A 15,336-nucleotide genomic window follows, 5' to 3' on the forward strand; every position below is an offset into this window, starting at 1 on the left:
CCAACTGGTCAACTTTGGGTCCCCAACTTTAGGCATTTAATCTACCTTGACTTTTCTTCAAAGCTGGTACTCACAAATCTCACTAAAGTCAGCTAAAGCTACCAATGCTCAACATTACATAACTAATCAGTTTCAGTCGATGCCTAAATATAGCTTTAAGTCTGTTTTTAGGTTCCCAGGCTTGAACAGCTTGTCCACTTCCTTTCACACTTCAACTTCAGCATCCACTAGTGAAACATCCCACCCTATTCATGTTTTTATTTTTTGGAGTGTTATCGATGTGCACATCTTATTGCTAATGGTTAACAAGGAAACTAATCTGTCCTTAATTCATACCAGCAGTGAACATTCAGTAAACCTTTTTTAAACAGACCTTATAAATGAGCCAAAATGAACTAGTTTCCTAAAGCCTTTACTTCTAAAGCTGCTTGAGCACCCTCTAGCTTCAGTGTAACCTGAAAAAAATCAGGTTGCTCAAATAAGACTTTACTCCTGAGAGAATTCTGTGCCACGGTGTATGTGCAGAATTAATGTCCCCTGCAGATTTCTTTGCTTCTCTGCAGAAAAATGACTTTCTGACAGGGAAGCTGCAAGAGCAGTCACACACCACTCCCTAGCAGCACAAGTACATTGTTTCAGGCACCTGGAACAGCTGGCAGAGAGGTAAATCACTGTGGGGCTGGACACACGCCTGTCAGTGGCTCTTATCCTGAGCTGGGATGAGCTGCTTGTCCTGGCTGGGCTGGAGGCGGAAGAGGATGGGACTTCCTCTTCCCCTTCAAGGAGTGGCTGGAGCTGTTAGATCCATCCCCCAGAAACCTCCCCCAGCTGCAGGAAGCTCAGCATCCTCCCCTGCTTCCTGCCCCCATCACTTCTCAGGTGCAGGGAAGAGGGGTCACTATATGGGGAGCTGGTCCCCCATGCATCCAGACCTTCCATACCCAGACACCCCTGCCAAGCCTCACCTTGTACACCCAGAACCCACCTAGCACTCCATACCTCAACCCCTGCATCTGGAGCCCCCTGCACCCAGACAACCTGCCTCCAGACCCCACCCCTGCACCCAGACCACTCCCCACTGAGCTCCCTGCACTCAAACCCCCACCCTGATGAGCCTCACCCTGAGACCCCCCATCATCCAGACCCCCCCAGCTAGCTGCACCCAGTCCTCTGCTGAGACCTCCACACAGAGATCCCTCCGTTGAACCCCAACCACCTTCACCTGGAAGCCCATACAGAGTCAATTGCACGTGGAACCCCCCCCGCCATGAGCCTCTGTGCATCCAGATCCCCCCACACCTAGACCCCCTACTGAGCTGCCTGCACCCAAATTGTTCCACAGAGTCCTCTAACACCTGGATCTCCCCCCCCACACTGAGCCCCTCCACGCTTGGATCCTGCCTGGTTGAGCCTGCTTGCCTCACACCTGGTGCACCTGGCACAGAGGGAGAGGGCCCCAGGCTGTTTCTGGGGCAGGCCCAGCCTTGTGTGGTGTCTAGGTCAGGTGCAGCCTCACTGCTGAGTCCGTGTCCCGAGGGTGGGGAGGCTGCAGGGTGATCTCCCACCTTTGTGCTGTCAGTGGCCTGTGCTCCCCACTGTCATGCTGGAGCCTCCACATTTATTTATTGACAAATAAAACTTGCAGAATTTTAAAATTTTAGGTGCAGAATGCCCTCAGGAGTAAAGACTGCTAGAGCCTCCATATAGTTTAACTTCAGACCCTTAAGTTTGAACATCTTGGCCTAAATGCTTGTTTTAGGTATCCTAGAGTTGATGAATAAAGCTGGCATTCCCCAGCTAGTCATTTCTCTAGCCTCTGCTGGCCTGTTCAGGAGTGGTGTTCATATATAAGCAGATTGGTTGAGCACCTCTCCTCTGAAGATAGGGCCTCCATAGGGTGCTTCATGCTGGACAATCTAACCTTGGCATTCTGGTTTTAAGAAACATAATACTGTCAGTCTATTCTTCTCGAGAACTTTTAGTCTCCAGGGCAGCTACTCTGCATATTTATTTATTTATTTATTTTTTACAAGAGCTCAAATCTTATGCACAGAACAAGTACAGTGCAGGCTTCACTAGTCCCTGTAACCATGCATCAATCCTGAAAGGACTGTCAAGACGTGAAAGTGTGTGGTAATTCTCTTAAGTCAATCCTTGGCTAAAAACTGTCTGGTAAACCATTATTTATTATTAATCTGGATGAGTAGAAAAATGAGGCCCTATAGCTTATTAACCTCCTAAATCATCTAGTCCTCCAGAAATGCTGAAATAACTGGAGGAGATGAGGACCCCCTCCCCCCCTTTTTCATTAGGCTCTTCCTAATGTCTGCAGTCCTTTTTTATAAAAAGACACTTTTGCATCAATCCCTTTCTAAAATACCTAGATGAAAAAACATGGCATCCATTGTAAATTACTTCATTATGCTAAATGTTCAGTTAATAACTTCCTAAATGAAGTATTGCTAACTGGTTCCATAACTTGTTAACTGATCTTCCTCCTTGAACTGTATACTGCCCTAGGTAGAAGAGGAAATCCAGACACTCTCACAGGTACTAGCTGCCAAGGAGAAGCATCTAGCAGAGATCAAGAGAAAACTAGGAATCAATTCACTGCAGGAACTGAGGCAGAACATTACCAAAGGCTGGCAAGATGTGACTTCTACTTCAGCGTATGTTCCTGTCACTGGTTCAGTGTGTCATGAATCTGTGTTGGTTAAGTGAAAACTGTTCCTCTGGTAAACTTTGTAACACATTTACTAGTCAAACTTTCTTTACTCACAAATGTCTGAAGAAACAGTAGCAGCCTTCTTGAGGGTATCAAGTTTAAGGTAAAACTAAGCTTCATTAAAATCTAGCTAAGTCCCTGCCCCAAAGAGGCTTCTATCAACCCTGTCTTTACAGTGCCATGATTCCTATTCCGCATAAACAAAAAAAGCAATTCTGTCTTGCCAGCACATTGCACCACCAAGATGGTGCAAATCAAATGCAATACCCTTCCCCCTTTAATTGGCAAACTATTAAATCTTTCCCTTTATGCACTATAAGGTGGGTAGAAAGCTGGCTAAATTGTCGGGCTCAACGGGTAGTGATCAATGGCTCCATGTCTAGTTGGCAGCCGGTATCAAGTGGAGTGCCCCAAGGGTCGGTCCTGGGGCCGGTTTTATTCAATATCTTCATAAATGATCTGGAGGATGGTGTGGATTGCACTCTCAGCAAATTTGCGGATGATACTAAACTGGGAGGAGTGGTAGATACGCTGGAGGGGAGGGATAGGATACAGAAGGACCTAGACCAATTGGAAGATTGGGCCAAAAGGAATCTGATGAGGTTCAATAAGGATAAGTGCAGGGTCCTGCACTTAGGACGGAAGAACCCAATGCACAGCTACAGACTAGGGACCGAATGGCTAGGCAGCAGTTCTGCAGAAAAGGACCTAGGGGTGACAGTGGACGAGAAGCTGGATATGAGTCAGCAGTGTGCCCTTGTTGCCAAGAAGGCCAATGGCATTTTGGGATGTATAAGTAGGGGCATAGCGAGCAGATCGAGGGACGTGATCGTTCCCCTCTATTCGACATTGGTGAGGCCTCATCTGGAGTACTGTGTCCAGTTTTGGGCCCCACACTTCAAGAAGGATGTGGATAAATTGGAGAGAGTCCAGCGAAGGGCAACAAAAATGATTAGGGGACTGGAACACATGAGTTATGAGGAGAGGCTGAGGGAGCTGGGATTGTTTAGCCTGCAGAAGAGAAGAATGAGGGGGGATTTGATAGCTGCTTTCAACTACCTGAAAGGGGGTTCCAAAGAGGATGGCTCTAGACTGTTCTCAATGGTAGCAGATGACAGAACGAGGAGTAATGGTCTCAAGTTGCAGTGGGGGAGGTTTAGATTGGATATTAGGAAAAACTTTTTCACTAAGAGGGTGGTGAAACACTGGAATGCGTTACCTAGGGAGGTGGTAGAATCTCCTTCCTTAGAGGTTTTTAAGGTCAGGCTTGACAAAGCCCTGGCTGGGATGATTTAACTGGGAATTGGTCCTGCTTTGAGCAGGGGGTTGGACTAGATGACCTTCTGGGGTCCCTTCCAACCCTGATATTCTATGATTCTATGATTCTATGTAGGAAAAGAAATGTACAATATCACAATGGGTACTTGAACCTGGGATTTTATCCAAAAAAAATCCCAAAGATTGTTTTTAATGTCACTCAACTAGTGGATATCTGAAAAATCTGCAGTAACTGTATGCATGAAGTAAAAAGTTTATACTGAAAAGTCTCATAATATTGAGATTCAGCAGAAAGCCTTTACTCTTACTTAATCACTTCTTCAAGCAGTTTTTCACTAGAACCGCACAAAATTTAGCAATCTTGGTTTCAGCCTGCAGCTTAAATCACTTCTCCAGTGGCTGCAGAACATCTTGCTTTGCTTCATGTATAAAAAGCAAATTTGATTTCTAGGTGAGCCTGCACTGAAACTTGAGTGATGACAGTGAATTAAGAGTTAAGGTTAAAGGGACTATCTAGTCTGACCACCTGCAGAATTTCAGATTCTTGTGATTGGGGCATATTTTGGATACCTGTCTTGATTCAAAGACTTAATGTTCATGTGGATTTTTTAGAATTTTTTTTTTGGTATCAAAATGTTGCACACCTTGCGACTATCAGCAGACTTACTAATGGAATCCAATTTACCTCTGGCTGTTTGAATATAGATATAAGAAGACGTCAGAAACCCTGTCTCAGGCTGGGCAGAAGGCTTCCGCTGCTTTTTCATCAGTTGGCTCAGTCATCACAAAGAAGCTGGAAGATGTGAAGTATGTTTCATTAATCTTTCACTGAAGTTCAGTGTGTGTTGGTGGGGAGGGCACATTATTAATTTCACTTACACTTCTGATCAGTGAGTAAAGGCACAGAGTAGTATACCAAGAACCTGCAGAGCATCTGCTGCTGACTTGATCTGGGTGAGAGAACGGCTGCTTGTGGAATGCACTCCTAAAATCATTATATGGAATTTTAGTCATGTAAGACGTTTCTGTGTGCAAAATAGTTTACTATTAAAATATTTTACTTCTAATGTCACTCACTTGAGTTCTTGTAGGATATTACACAGTAAGTACTTTCATCAGTACTCCTGTGGAGTCATTGCTCCTGGGTTTTTTGGCCATCTCAGCCTATGGAAGCCCATTACATTCTCTCATGACAGTCTAAAACCTTTGCATCAAAATCCATTTTGTATGGATAGCTTTTGGTGTTTTGTTTGCTCTCCTTAAGTCATGTTTCATGTTTTTATAAGCTATTCTTAACTTCATTCTGAGAACCTGATTTTATTACATTTTTGTGAACTATTGCCAATGTGCCAGGTTAAAAGCTGGTAACTGCCAGACTGAAGCTGTTGCTGTCTTGTGCCAAAACTGCACATCTATTCTGTTGCATCTTTCATGCACACGAATACCAAAGACAATTTAAAACTACCCTCTGTTTTGACCAGCATGAAAGATTTTTTTTTTCCCCGAGTCCATTAACATCTGAAGGCTTATTCAATCCATACAATTGCACTGCTTTCACTACAGGAACTTGCGAAATTCCTGTTTATCTTGCCTGTGTCTTGCTGTAGCTTGTCTTGCATTACTGGACCAAATTATTTGCCTGTTAATTGGCCTATAAAAATTTAATCCACTTAAGAATTTGTTTTTCAATGCAATTAATGTAATAAAGTCAGCCCTGCATTTCAAGTGCTGCCATTTACCTCTCTTGCTTCTATAAAATGAGTGCTTGAGAAGTAGCTACATGAGATTAATTTTACTACAGATTTATCAGAACTTCCTTTCTTTTTTAATGCTTACTCTGGCGTCCTGCAGATTGCAGGCATTTTCACATTCCTTTAGGTAAGGTGGGCTTTAGAATTGTTAATACAACTTCCACACATAATTGGTTAGACTGTTCCACATCAATTTTTAAAATTGGTTTATCTAGGAAACAGTTAGTTCCCTTATAGTAACCACACAGAATAAAAATAACCCAGTGTTTTTAATGGCAGGGGTTGGATTACATCATTTTGGGCAGTTCCTAAATGAACATGAAATCCAGATATACAGTAATACTTTTAAAAAAGTAAAAGAAAAGAAGCTGTTGAGTGGAGGGAGGGGGAACAGTTGTGGAAGCATGTTATAAGGAGACGTGAAAAGCCTTTGAGGTCAATGGCATGCAGAATTCCTTCCTCTAATGTCTGATTAAAAGTTCTGGTCCCCTGTTTGTACCATGTATGTTTGTTCTGCATTGCGTTGGTAGAGTAGTAGTTGTCCTTTCAGTGTGTCTCATCACAGTAGCTGTTCAGTAATTACACTGGTGTCACAGTACTTGAGGCTAAATACATTTCAAAGTAATTGATGCATACTGATGCCTGTAATCTACCCAGCTACACTATTTCTCACCCTTTCTGTATTTACTATTTTTGGAATCCTAGGCAAGCTTAATATTAACTTGCAAATAAGACTCAGATTTATAAGCAACTGAAAAGCCAAGGCAAGCTACTAAATTTAATGTTAGTATACAGACTTTGGTGGATCATCTTGGTCTGACTAAATATAGTGTATAAGGGGCAATAAATATTGATGGAATTGACAATGTATCTGCATAAACAGTATTCACACAATACCATGTAAAGGGTTGTGTATTAAAAAGGGGTAACATGCACGAGAAACTAGTACTTCTAAATATATAGGAATTCAAGTATCTTAACAGTGTATAACAGACCTATGGCACAAATATTCTGAATTTGATTCAGGTGTTTTGTAAAATAATACTCCTGTCTTCAATGTTTTATCCCTACCAGTGCCCCTTGGCTCCAGTGGCTACCTGCTAGAGCAGGGTTGGGCAAACTTTTTGGCCCGAGGGCCACATCTGCATATGGAAATTGTATGGCAGGCCATGAATGCTCATGAAATTCCCACTGGGATATGGGAGGGGGTGAGGGCTCTGACTGGGGGGTGTGGGCTCCAGGGTAGGGCCAGAAATGAGGGGGCTCCAGGTGGGGGTGCATATTCTGGGGTGGGGCTGGGGATGAGGGGTTTGGGGTGCAGGAGGGTGGTCTGGGCTGGGACTAAGGGGTTGGGTGGGTGGGGAAGGGGGTTCAGGGGTGCAGGCTCTGGGTGGCGCTTCCATACCAAGGCCAGCCTAGACAGGACCACAGTTGAAGGCAGCTAGAAACCAGAACCGCCGTTGCCAACCCCAGCCTCCAAACAACCAGGGATTTGGTTCATCCAAACTGCCACGCCCTAGACAGACTTTTTGAAGATGCACCTGAGGATGACCAACCAGCCAACTGGATCCTTTCTTCCCCTTTTTTTTGGCATGTCTATCCCATTTATACCAGGCTTGGTCCCAAATCACCTCAGACCATTGGGACCTTTGCATGGTAGAAATGGGATATTCTCTCCAACTCTTTCCCACCCCTTCTCTTCCCCCTCTTCCCCCCCCTTCCCTCTTCAGGGACCCTTCTCATGAGCAACTCCTTATGCAGGAGGTACAAACCCTCCTATCGGCAGGAGCTGTGGAGGAGGTTCTGCTGGAGTTCAGGGGCAAGGGGTCTTTACTCCTGAATACTGAAAGCACAGGGGGGTCTCAGACCCATCCTGGACCTGCACAACATCAACAGCTAAAGTTTCAGATGGTCTCTCGGCCACCATTATTCCTTCCCTGGATCCAGGAGATTGGCATACCCTCGACTTTTTGAAAGATGCATATTTCCATAATCCCACCCCACAGGCACTTCCTAAGGTTTGTAGTGGGGGGCTTCTCACTAACAATTCATAGTGCTCCTGTTCAGCCTGTCATCGGCACCTTGGGTGTTCAAATGCATGTCAGTCATGGCCACTTTCCTGTGGAAAAGACTGGTTCAGGTATTCCCATATGTCGATGACTGGTTGGTGAAGGGACATTCCAAGACATAAGCAGATCAGCAGGTCAACCTGATAAGATACACCTTCAACTCACTGGGCCTCCCGCTAAATATTCAAAAGTCAATGTTCACCCCTATTCAGAGAATAGAGTTCACGGGGGCGGTGCTAGACTCGAGGCAGGTGAGAACATGTCTACCTCAGTCCTGTTTTCAGCCCATACATGTACAAGACCTCGGGCAGTTTCTTACAGCCACAGCAAGGAGTTGTCTGAAACTCCTGGGACCCATGTTGTCATGCACATACGTGGTCCAGCATGCGAGGCTCAAACTCAGACCTCTCCAGGCTTGGCTGGCATTTGTGTATCGACCGAGCAAACAGTCTAGACAGGGCAGTCATGCTTCCACCAATGGTTCTCTAGTCTCTTCAGTGGTGGCTTGACCCTCACACGGTGTATACAGGTGTCGCATTCTCCAAACCGTACCCCTCATTATGTCTGGCCACCGACACATCGGCAATGGGGTGGAGATCTCACCTCCGAGCACAGAACTCAAGGCCTCTGCTTTCCAGAGGAGCTGTTGTTTCACATCACCAGAGCTGAGCGGTTTGTCTGGTATGTCAGATCTTCTGGCCTCATCTGGAGGGCAAAAGCATATCAGCCCTGACAGACAACACAACAGTGATGTATTGTATCAACAGACAGGGTGGGCGTGCTCCTTTTCCCTGTGTGAGGAAGCCTGCAAGCTCTGGGAGTTCTGCATAACACTTGATCCTTCTGAAAGCTTCCTACCTCCCTGGATCTCAGAATGAGCTAGCAGATAATCTCAGCAGGTCTCTTTACAACCACGAGTGGCCCGTTCACCTGGATGTAATAAACAATATCTTCCAATGGTGGGGTCTTCCCAACGTTGACTTATTTGCCCCAAGGAGCAACAGGAAGTGCCTAATTCTGCTCCTTCCTGAGCCACAGCCTGGGCTCACTGGCAGATGCATTCCTTCTTCCATGGAAGGACCAGCTCTTCTACACATTCTTCATCCCCCCCTCCCCCCATATCACACTTGTCCACAAGGTCCTCCTCAAGATCCGGAGCAATGGGGCCTCTGTCACCCTGGTAACACCAGCCTGACCATGCCAGCTTTGGTACACCATGTTGCTGAAACTCTCGGTGGAGACTCCAATCACCCTGCCGCTAGTTCCAGATCTCATTACTCAACATCACGGCTGGCTCCAACACTGCAATCTCGAATCTCTCCACCTCGCTGCTTGGAAGCTGTGTAGTTGAATCCACTCAATCATGCATTCCCCATTAGGGAAGTTCTTATGGGCAGCAGAAAACTATCGACAAACCTACTTAGCCAAATGGAAAAGATTATCTATTTGGTGTTCACAGAGCCATGTTCTTCTATCACAATCTTCAGTCCCCTTTTATCTTGGACCACCTACTAAAGTTGAAACAGCAGAGCGTGTCACACTAGTCGATAAAGGTTCACCTGGTCGCCATCTTGGCTTTTCACCCAGGAGAGTTGGGCCTCTCCATTTTCACTAACCCTATGGTGTAGTGGTTTCTTAAAGGGATAGATTGGCTATACCCTCAAATCCAGTGGCCTACCCTGCCTTGGGACTTTAACAATGGTACTCTCAAGGCTGATAGGGCCTCCATTCGAATCATTAGTGACATGCTCAACTACTTTACCTGTCTTCTAAAGTGGCCTAATCCTAGTCGCTATAGCTTCAGCCAAGAAGGTGTCTGAGCTCATGGCCCTCACATCTGACCCTCCCATATACTATCTTCAATAAGGACACAGTGCGGCTTTGACCCCACATGGCGTTCCTCCTGAAGGTAGACTCCAACTTTCACACCAACAAAGACATATTTCTTCTAGTCTTTTTCCTGAAGCCCCATACCAACAGCCATGAGCAGAGACTTCACTCCCTGGATATTCAGTGGGCTTTGGCTTTTTATGTTGAACAAACAAAACTGTTCCGCAAGTCAAACCAGCAATTCGTTGTGGTGGTGGACAGGATGAAGGGCCTCTTGGTGTCCTCCCAGAGAATATTTTCTTGGATCACATCCTGTATCCAGGTATGCTACGACCTGGCTAATTGTAAGTCAAACTTGAAAACCAAAGTAACTTAACTGCTACTAATTCGAAAATATGCTTCATTTTAAATCTGTTGTCTGGGCTTTATCCTACAATATGCAAATACTATCCTTGAGGGCCACTCCATTATACTCTAACTTTCCTGTATGTATGTGTGGGTGGGTGGGTTTGTAGACTCAAGTACCAGGGAAGAGTCGGCATCCTTCTACTCAATTTTAAAAAATAAGACTCCCATCTCTAGAGGTGAGAGCCTCTTGCAGGGTCAGACAGGTGGCTGACCACTGCTGGAAAAATGTAACTATTGAGTGCATTAGAAAATGTATTGAGCAGAAGCTTAGCATCCAGCAAAGTTGGGATCTGTGCCAATATATCACATAATGGGACTCAATATAGAAGTGTCTCATCCTGAAGGCAGTGGACTCTAGGAATCTAATTATTAGAAGCTGGACCTCCTACAGGGACATGGGTGGCAGATGTACACAAGGTGAAACAATAAACATGACTGGAGCACAAACTAAACCTCAGCAAACTAGTAGCTGATACTGAGTTTGACTTGCAATATATCTTCAGTCACATGTTCAGTTAGCAATGTGTCCTGGCTTATCTTAAAGCTTTAGACACCAAAGAGGTAAAAACAAGTCCAGAAATCCTTACATTCTAAACCTATTCTGGAACCTTTTCATTCGTACCAAAGTGGCTCTATCATTGAGGCACTAATTTAGGGGAGACTGAGTTGCCATCAAAATGAGATGACTAGCTACTGCCAGGGATAAGAACTCAATCTTGAATCAATACTTTCATATTAAGCATTCCAGGTATGGTTGGAGGAGAAGCATGTCCAGCAAAACTGCTCTACCAAAGCTGGAATGGTACTCAACTAGTACAGACTACACATCTACAGTAGTGTAGGGCTAGATGTTTTGGGGGTGGAAGAATTGAAAATGAGGATGCTGAGCTTTTCCTAGGAAGGATTAAATTGGCTCAAGTTATTACTGTCTGAAATGATCTAGTTGCTATTGGGCCTGAGACACTCCTAATGACTCCTTCCTAATGAGCAGTTGTCCACCTCACCTAAACCATATCACTAAGCTCATAGTGATGAGTTGGATGTATTGGCAGGGATTAGATTTAACGAGTATGAAGACTAAACTTGTCGTTCCTCAAAAACAAAGTTAAGGCTAGGGCTGGGCAAGAGACTGTCTTCCTGTCCCACAGATTTGAGCTTTCAAACTGTTTGTTTTCCTGTTCCACACTAGGACAAAGCAAAGGCCAAAATCAGAGCTGGGACTTGATTCTGGGTCTGTGACATCCTAGGTGAATGCCCTAACCACCAAGCTATTGGCTTTTCTGGGACGGTGGGGTGATATGTCCAACTATTTTGTTGGAAACTTAGAATCATAGAATATCAGGGTTGGAAGGGACCCCAGAAGGTCATCTAGTCCAACCCCCTGCTCAAAGCAGGACCAATTCCCAGTTAAATCATCCCAGCCAGGGCTTTGTCAAGCCTGACCTTAAAAACCTCTAAGGAAGGAGATTCTACCACCTCCCTAGGTAACGCATTCCAGTGTTTCACCACCCTCTTAGTGAAAAAGTTTTTCCTAATATCCAATCTAAACCTCCCCCACTGCAACTTGAGACCATTACTCCTCGTTCTGTCATCTGCTACCATTGAGAACAGTCTAGAGCCATCCTCTTTGGAACCCCCTTTCAGGTAGTTGAAAGCAGCTATCAAATCCCCCCTCATTCTTCTCTTCTGCAGGCTAAACAATCCCAGCTCCCTCAGCCTCTCCTCATAACTCATGTGTTCCAGTCCCCTAATCATTTTTGTTGCCCTTCGCTGGACTCTCTCCAATTTATCCACATCCTTCTTGTAGTGTGGGGCCCAAATCTGGACACAGTACTCCAGATGAGGCCTCACCAATGTCGAATAGAGGGGAACGATCACGTCCCTCGATCTGCTCGCTATGCCCCTACTTATACATCCCAAAATGCCATTGGCCTTCTTGGCAACAAGGGCACACTGCTGACTCATATCCAGCTTCTCGTCCACTGTCACCCCTAGGTCCTTTTCCGCAGAACTGCTGCCTAGCCATTCGGTCCCTAGTCTGTAGCTGTGCATTGGGTTCTTCCGTCCTAAGTGCAGGACCCTGCACTTATCCTTATTGAACCTCATCAGATTCCTTTTGGCCCAATCTTCCAATTGGTCTAGGTCCTTCTGTATCCTATCCCTCCCCCCCAGCGTATCTACCACTCCTCCCAGTTTAGTATCATCCGCAAATTTGCTGAGAGTGCAATCCACACCATCCTCCAGATAATTTATGAAGATATTGAATAAAACTGGCCCCAGGACCAACCCTTGGGGCACTCCACTTGATACCGGCTGCCAACTAGACATGGAGCCATTGATCACTACCCGTTGAGCCCGACAATCTAGCCAGCTTTCTACCCACCTTATAGTGCATTCATCCAGCCCATACTTCCTTAACTTGCTGACAAGAATACTATGGGAGACCATGTCAAAAGCTTTGCTAAAGTCAAACAATACATCCACTGCTTTCCCTTCATCCACAGAACCAGTAATCTCATCATAAAAGGCGATTAGATTAGTCAGGCATGACCTTCCCTTGGTGAATCCATGCTGGCTGTTCCTGATCACTTTCCTCTCATGCAAGTGCTTCAGGATTGATTCTTTGAGGACCTGCTCCATGATTTTTCCAGGGACTGAGGTGAGGCTGACTGGCCTGTAGTTCCCAGGATCCTCCTTCTTCCCTTTTTTTAAAGATTGGCACTACATTAGCCTTTTTCCAGTCATCCGGGACTTCCCCGGTTCGCCACGAGTTTTCAAAGATAATGGCCAATGGCTCTGCAATCACAGCTGCCAATTCCTTCAGCACTCTCGGATGCAACTCGTCCGGCCCTATGGACTTGTGCACGTCCAGCTTTTCTAAATAGTCCCTAACCACCTCTATCGCCACAGAGGGCTGGCCATCTCTTCCCCATTTTGTGATGCCCAGCGCAGCAGTCTGGGAGCTGACCTTGTTAGTGAAAACAGAGGCAAAAAAAGCATTGAGTACATTAGCTTTTTCCACATCCTCTGTCACTAGGTTGCCTCCCTCATTCAGTAAGGGGCCCAACCAGCCGTAGCTGAAACTTCCCAACTAGCTGTAGCTGAAACTAGGCCTGTTGAGTTACTATGACTCTAATCCTAGTGAAAGGTAATGGACTGAAACTGAGCTGTTTCTAAATGGTGCTAGTGAACTAAAATTCAGCCTTGTAGTTTGCTACTCCATATGCAGGAGTCCCATTAATTTAGTGATAGTCTGAGAGAATTTATCCTTTAACATAAACATCATTCAAGGGGAGGGAATATGTGAATGATAGAGCTTTAGGCATTCACTTGACACTACCAGAATTGCAAATTTAGCATGTTTCTCACTGTCTGAAAACTTAATGGGTAGATTAAAGAAGGACACAGGAATTGTGTTGACGATGTAGAATGTACTTTTTTAACTGGCCTATATTTAATGAAGTATTGCTACAGCTCTCGTTATGTTCTTTATGAATGTATTTGTTTGAAACTGCCCTTGGGAAAACAGTTGTAGTATCAGAATCTTTCTCCCCATAATTGAAGAGGTCTCTTTACATGGAACCTGATGCAAAGGGTTTCTAAGCAAATTGCTTTTCATAATTGATCATAATTCTCTCTCTCCTTTTCTTAATGCTGACACTTAGTATACGCTCCATACAACATTCAATTAGCATGCCTGTTATGAGGTAATGTATGTACGTTTTAGTATGTAATCCAGCTATTGGATGTGTGTTGTCTCTTACTAATTGAACTGATCCTCTTTCCTTCCCCCATCCCACCCACATATGTAGAATTAAATACATGGAAACATCTTGGTTTTTAGAACAGATTTACTGTACTGACTTAGGATAAAGCATGTACTGACTGTTCTTGCAGAAAGTTATAGTCTTTACTTTCTTAGAAATGTTATGCTACCAAATGATTTCAAATTCAGAACTGTCTACAGCTCTTCTAAAATGGAGACTTACTCTCCTATAGGTTAATAAGAAAGTAAGTAGTTTGGCCTCTGACCTCAGTTTTTTCTCTTGCTGACTTTAAGTGCTTGCCTTGCCTCCCTCTTCCCCAAAAAGCCTGCTTTGATCAAAAGGCATGCAGATACAACTTCATATTGGTTGGTGTCCATTTCCCAAACCAAGGAGTGGTGCACATGCCTACTGTATAAATGCATATCAGAGTAACTGAAAGATAAATGTGGGGCATCCTAAATGGACAATGAGCAAGGGAAAACTTAAGACCTTACCCCAAACCTAAAACGTCTAATGTTTTGCACCTTCTAAATAAGGTTGAGTACATTACAAACACTAAGGCTGACTGCATCAGAAGTAAGAATTTCTTCATCTGGCAAAAAAGGCACAAGGTCACGCTGCAAGTTGGTGGCAATTGATATAGAATCCTTGGGTGACTTACTGACCCTACTGAAGTCAGTGTTTGCCATTTACTTCAGTGGGGACAAAATTTCACCCCTTGTCTCGACAAGCAAACCTAGGCTGCTACCACTAAATAACACTGCTTTTATCTTAGCGTATTGCGTTTTATCTTTTCATAGTTTAATAGTCTCTACCTGTGAGAGATCGAGGAGAATACTTATTACTGTTGATAGGGGCGGTCTCCAGAAGGACAGGGTAAATTATCTCCAGGGTAAATCTATCTTTAACTTTGAGACACACATACTATAATGAGTTGTCTTTATAGACAACTAGAGCAGTGGTTTTCAAACTGCAGGTTGTGACCCAGTACTGGGTCAGGGAATGTAAGGCACTGGGTTGTGGTGCAGTGCTCTGGTAAGCACTGCTGACTGAGCTGTTTAAGTCTCTTTGGTGCTGCTTGGCTACGGTAGGCAAGTTCCTACCTGTTCTGACACTACGCTGCGCCCCAGAAGCGGCCAGCAGCAGGTCCGGCTTCTAGGCAGTGGGGGCCACAGGGCTCTATGTGCTGCCCCCACCCTGAGCACCGACTCCACACTCCCATTGGCTGGATTCTGGCCAATGGGAGCTGTGGGAGGGGCGGGGTGGTGCCTGCAGGTGAGAGTGCATGCACATCTCCACCTACGAGCTGGACCTGCTGCTGGCTGCTTCTAGAGCACAGCGCAGTCTGTGGTGCCAGGACATGCAAGAAGCCTGCCTTAGCACACCTGCTGACTGGGAGCTGCCTGAGGTAAGCCCGTGCCCCAATCCCTTGCCCCAGCTCAGAGCCCCACCCCAAACCTGGAGCCGCCTCCTGCACCCCAAACCCCTCATCCCAGGCCAGAGCCCCC

General features: G+C 45.2%; 1 protein-coding gene across 4 annotated transcripts in view; it reads left to right on the top strand.

Moving 5' to 3' along the window:
• Positions 1–15,336, top strand: part of LOC311516632 (tumor protein D52-like) — a 195,208-nt gene that overhangs the window by 40,249 nt on the left and 139,623 nt on the right. For 2 of the 4 annotated variants that reach the window (XM_084620909.1, XM_084620907.1), the window contains exons 3-5: positions 2,521–2,669; positions 4,709–4,810; positions 13,727–13,768. In XM_084620909.1, coding sequence (XP_084477035.1) covers positions 2,521–2,669; positions 4,709–4,810; positions 13,727–13,768 — 293 coding nt within the window. The remainder of the gene's footprint in view (positions 1–2,520; positions 2,670–4,708; positions 4,811–13,726; positions 13,769–15,336) is intronic. The other 2 variants (XM_084620908.1, XM_084620910.1) reach the window with 1 other exon arrangement.

Source organism: Lepidochelys olivacea, assembly GCF_965140295.1.
Source record: "Lepidochelys olivacea isolate rLepOli2 genome assembly, chromosome: 2".
Classification (NCBI taxonomy): Eukaryota; Metazoa; Chordata; order Testudines; family Cheloniidae; genus Lepidochelys; species Lepidochelys olivacea.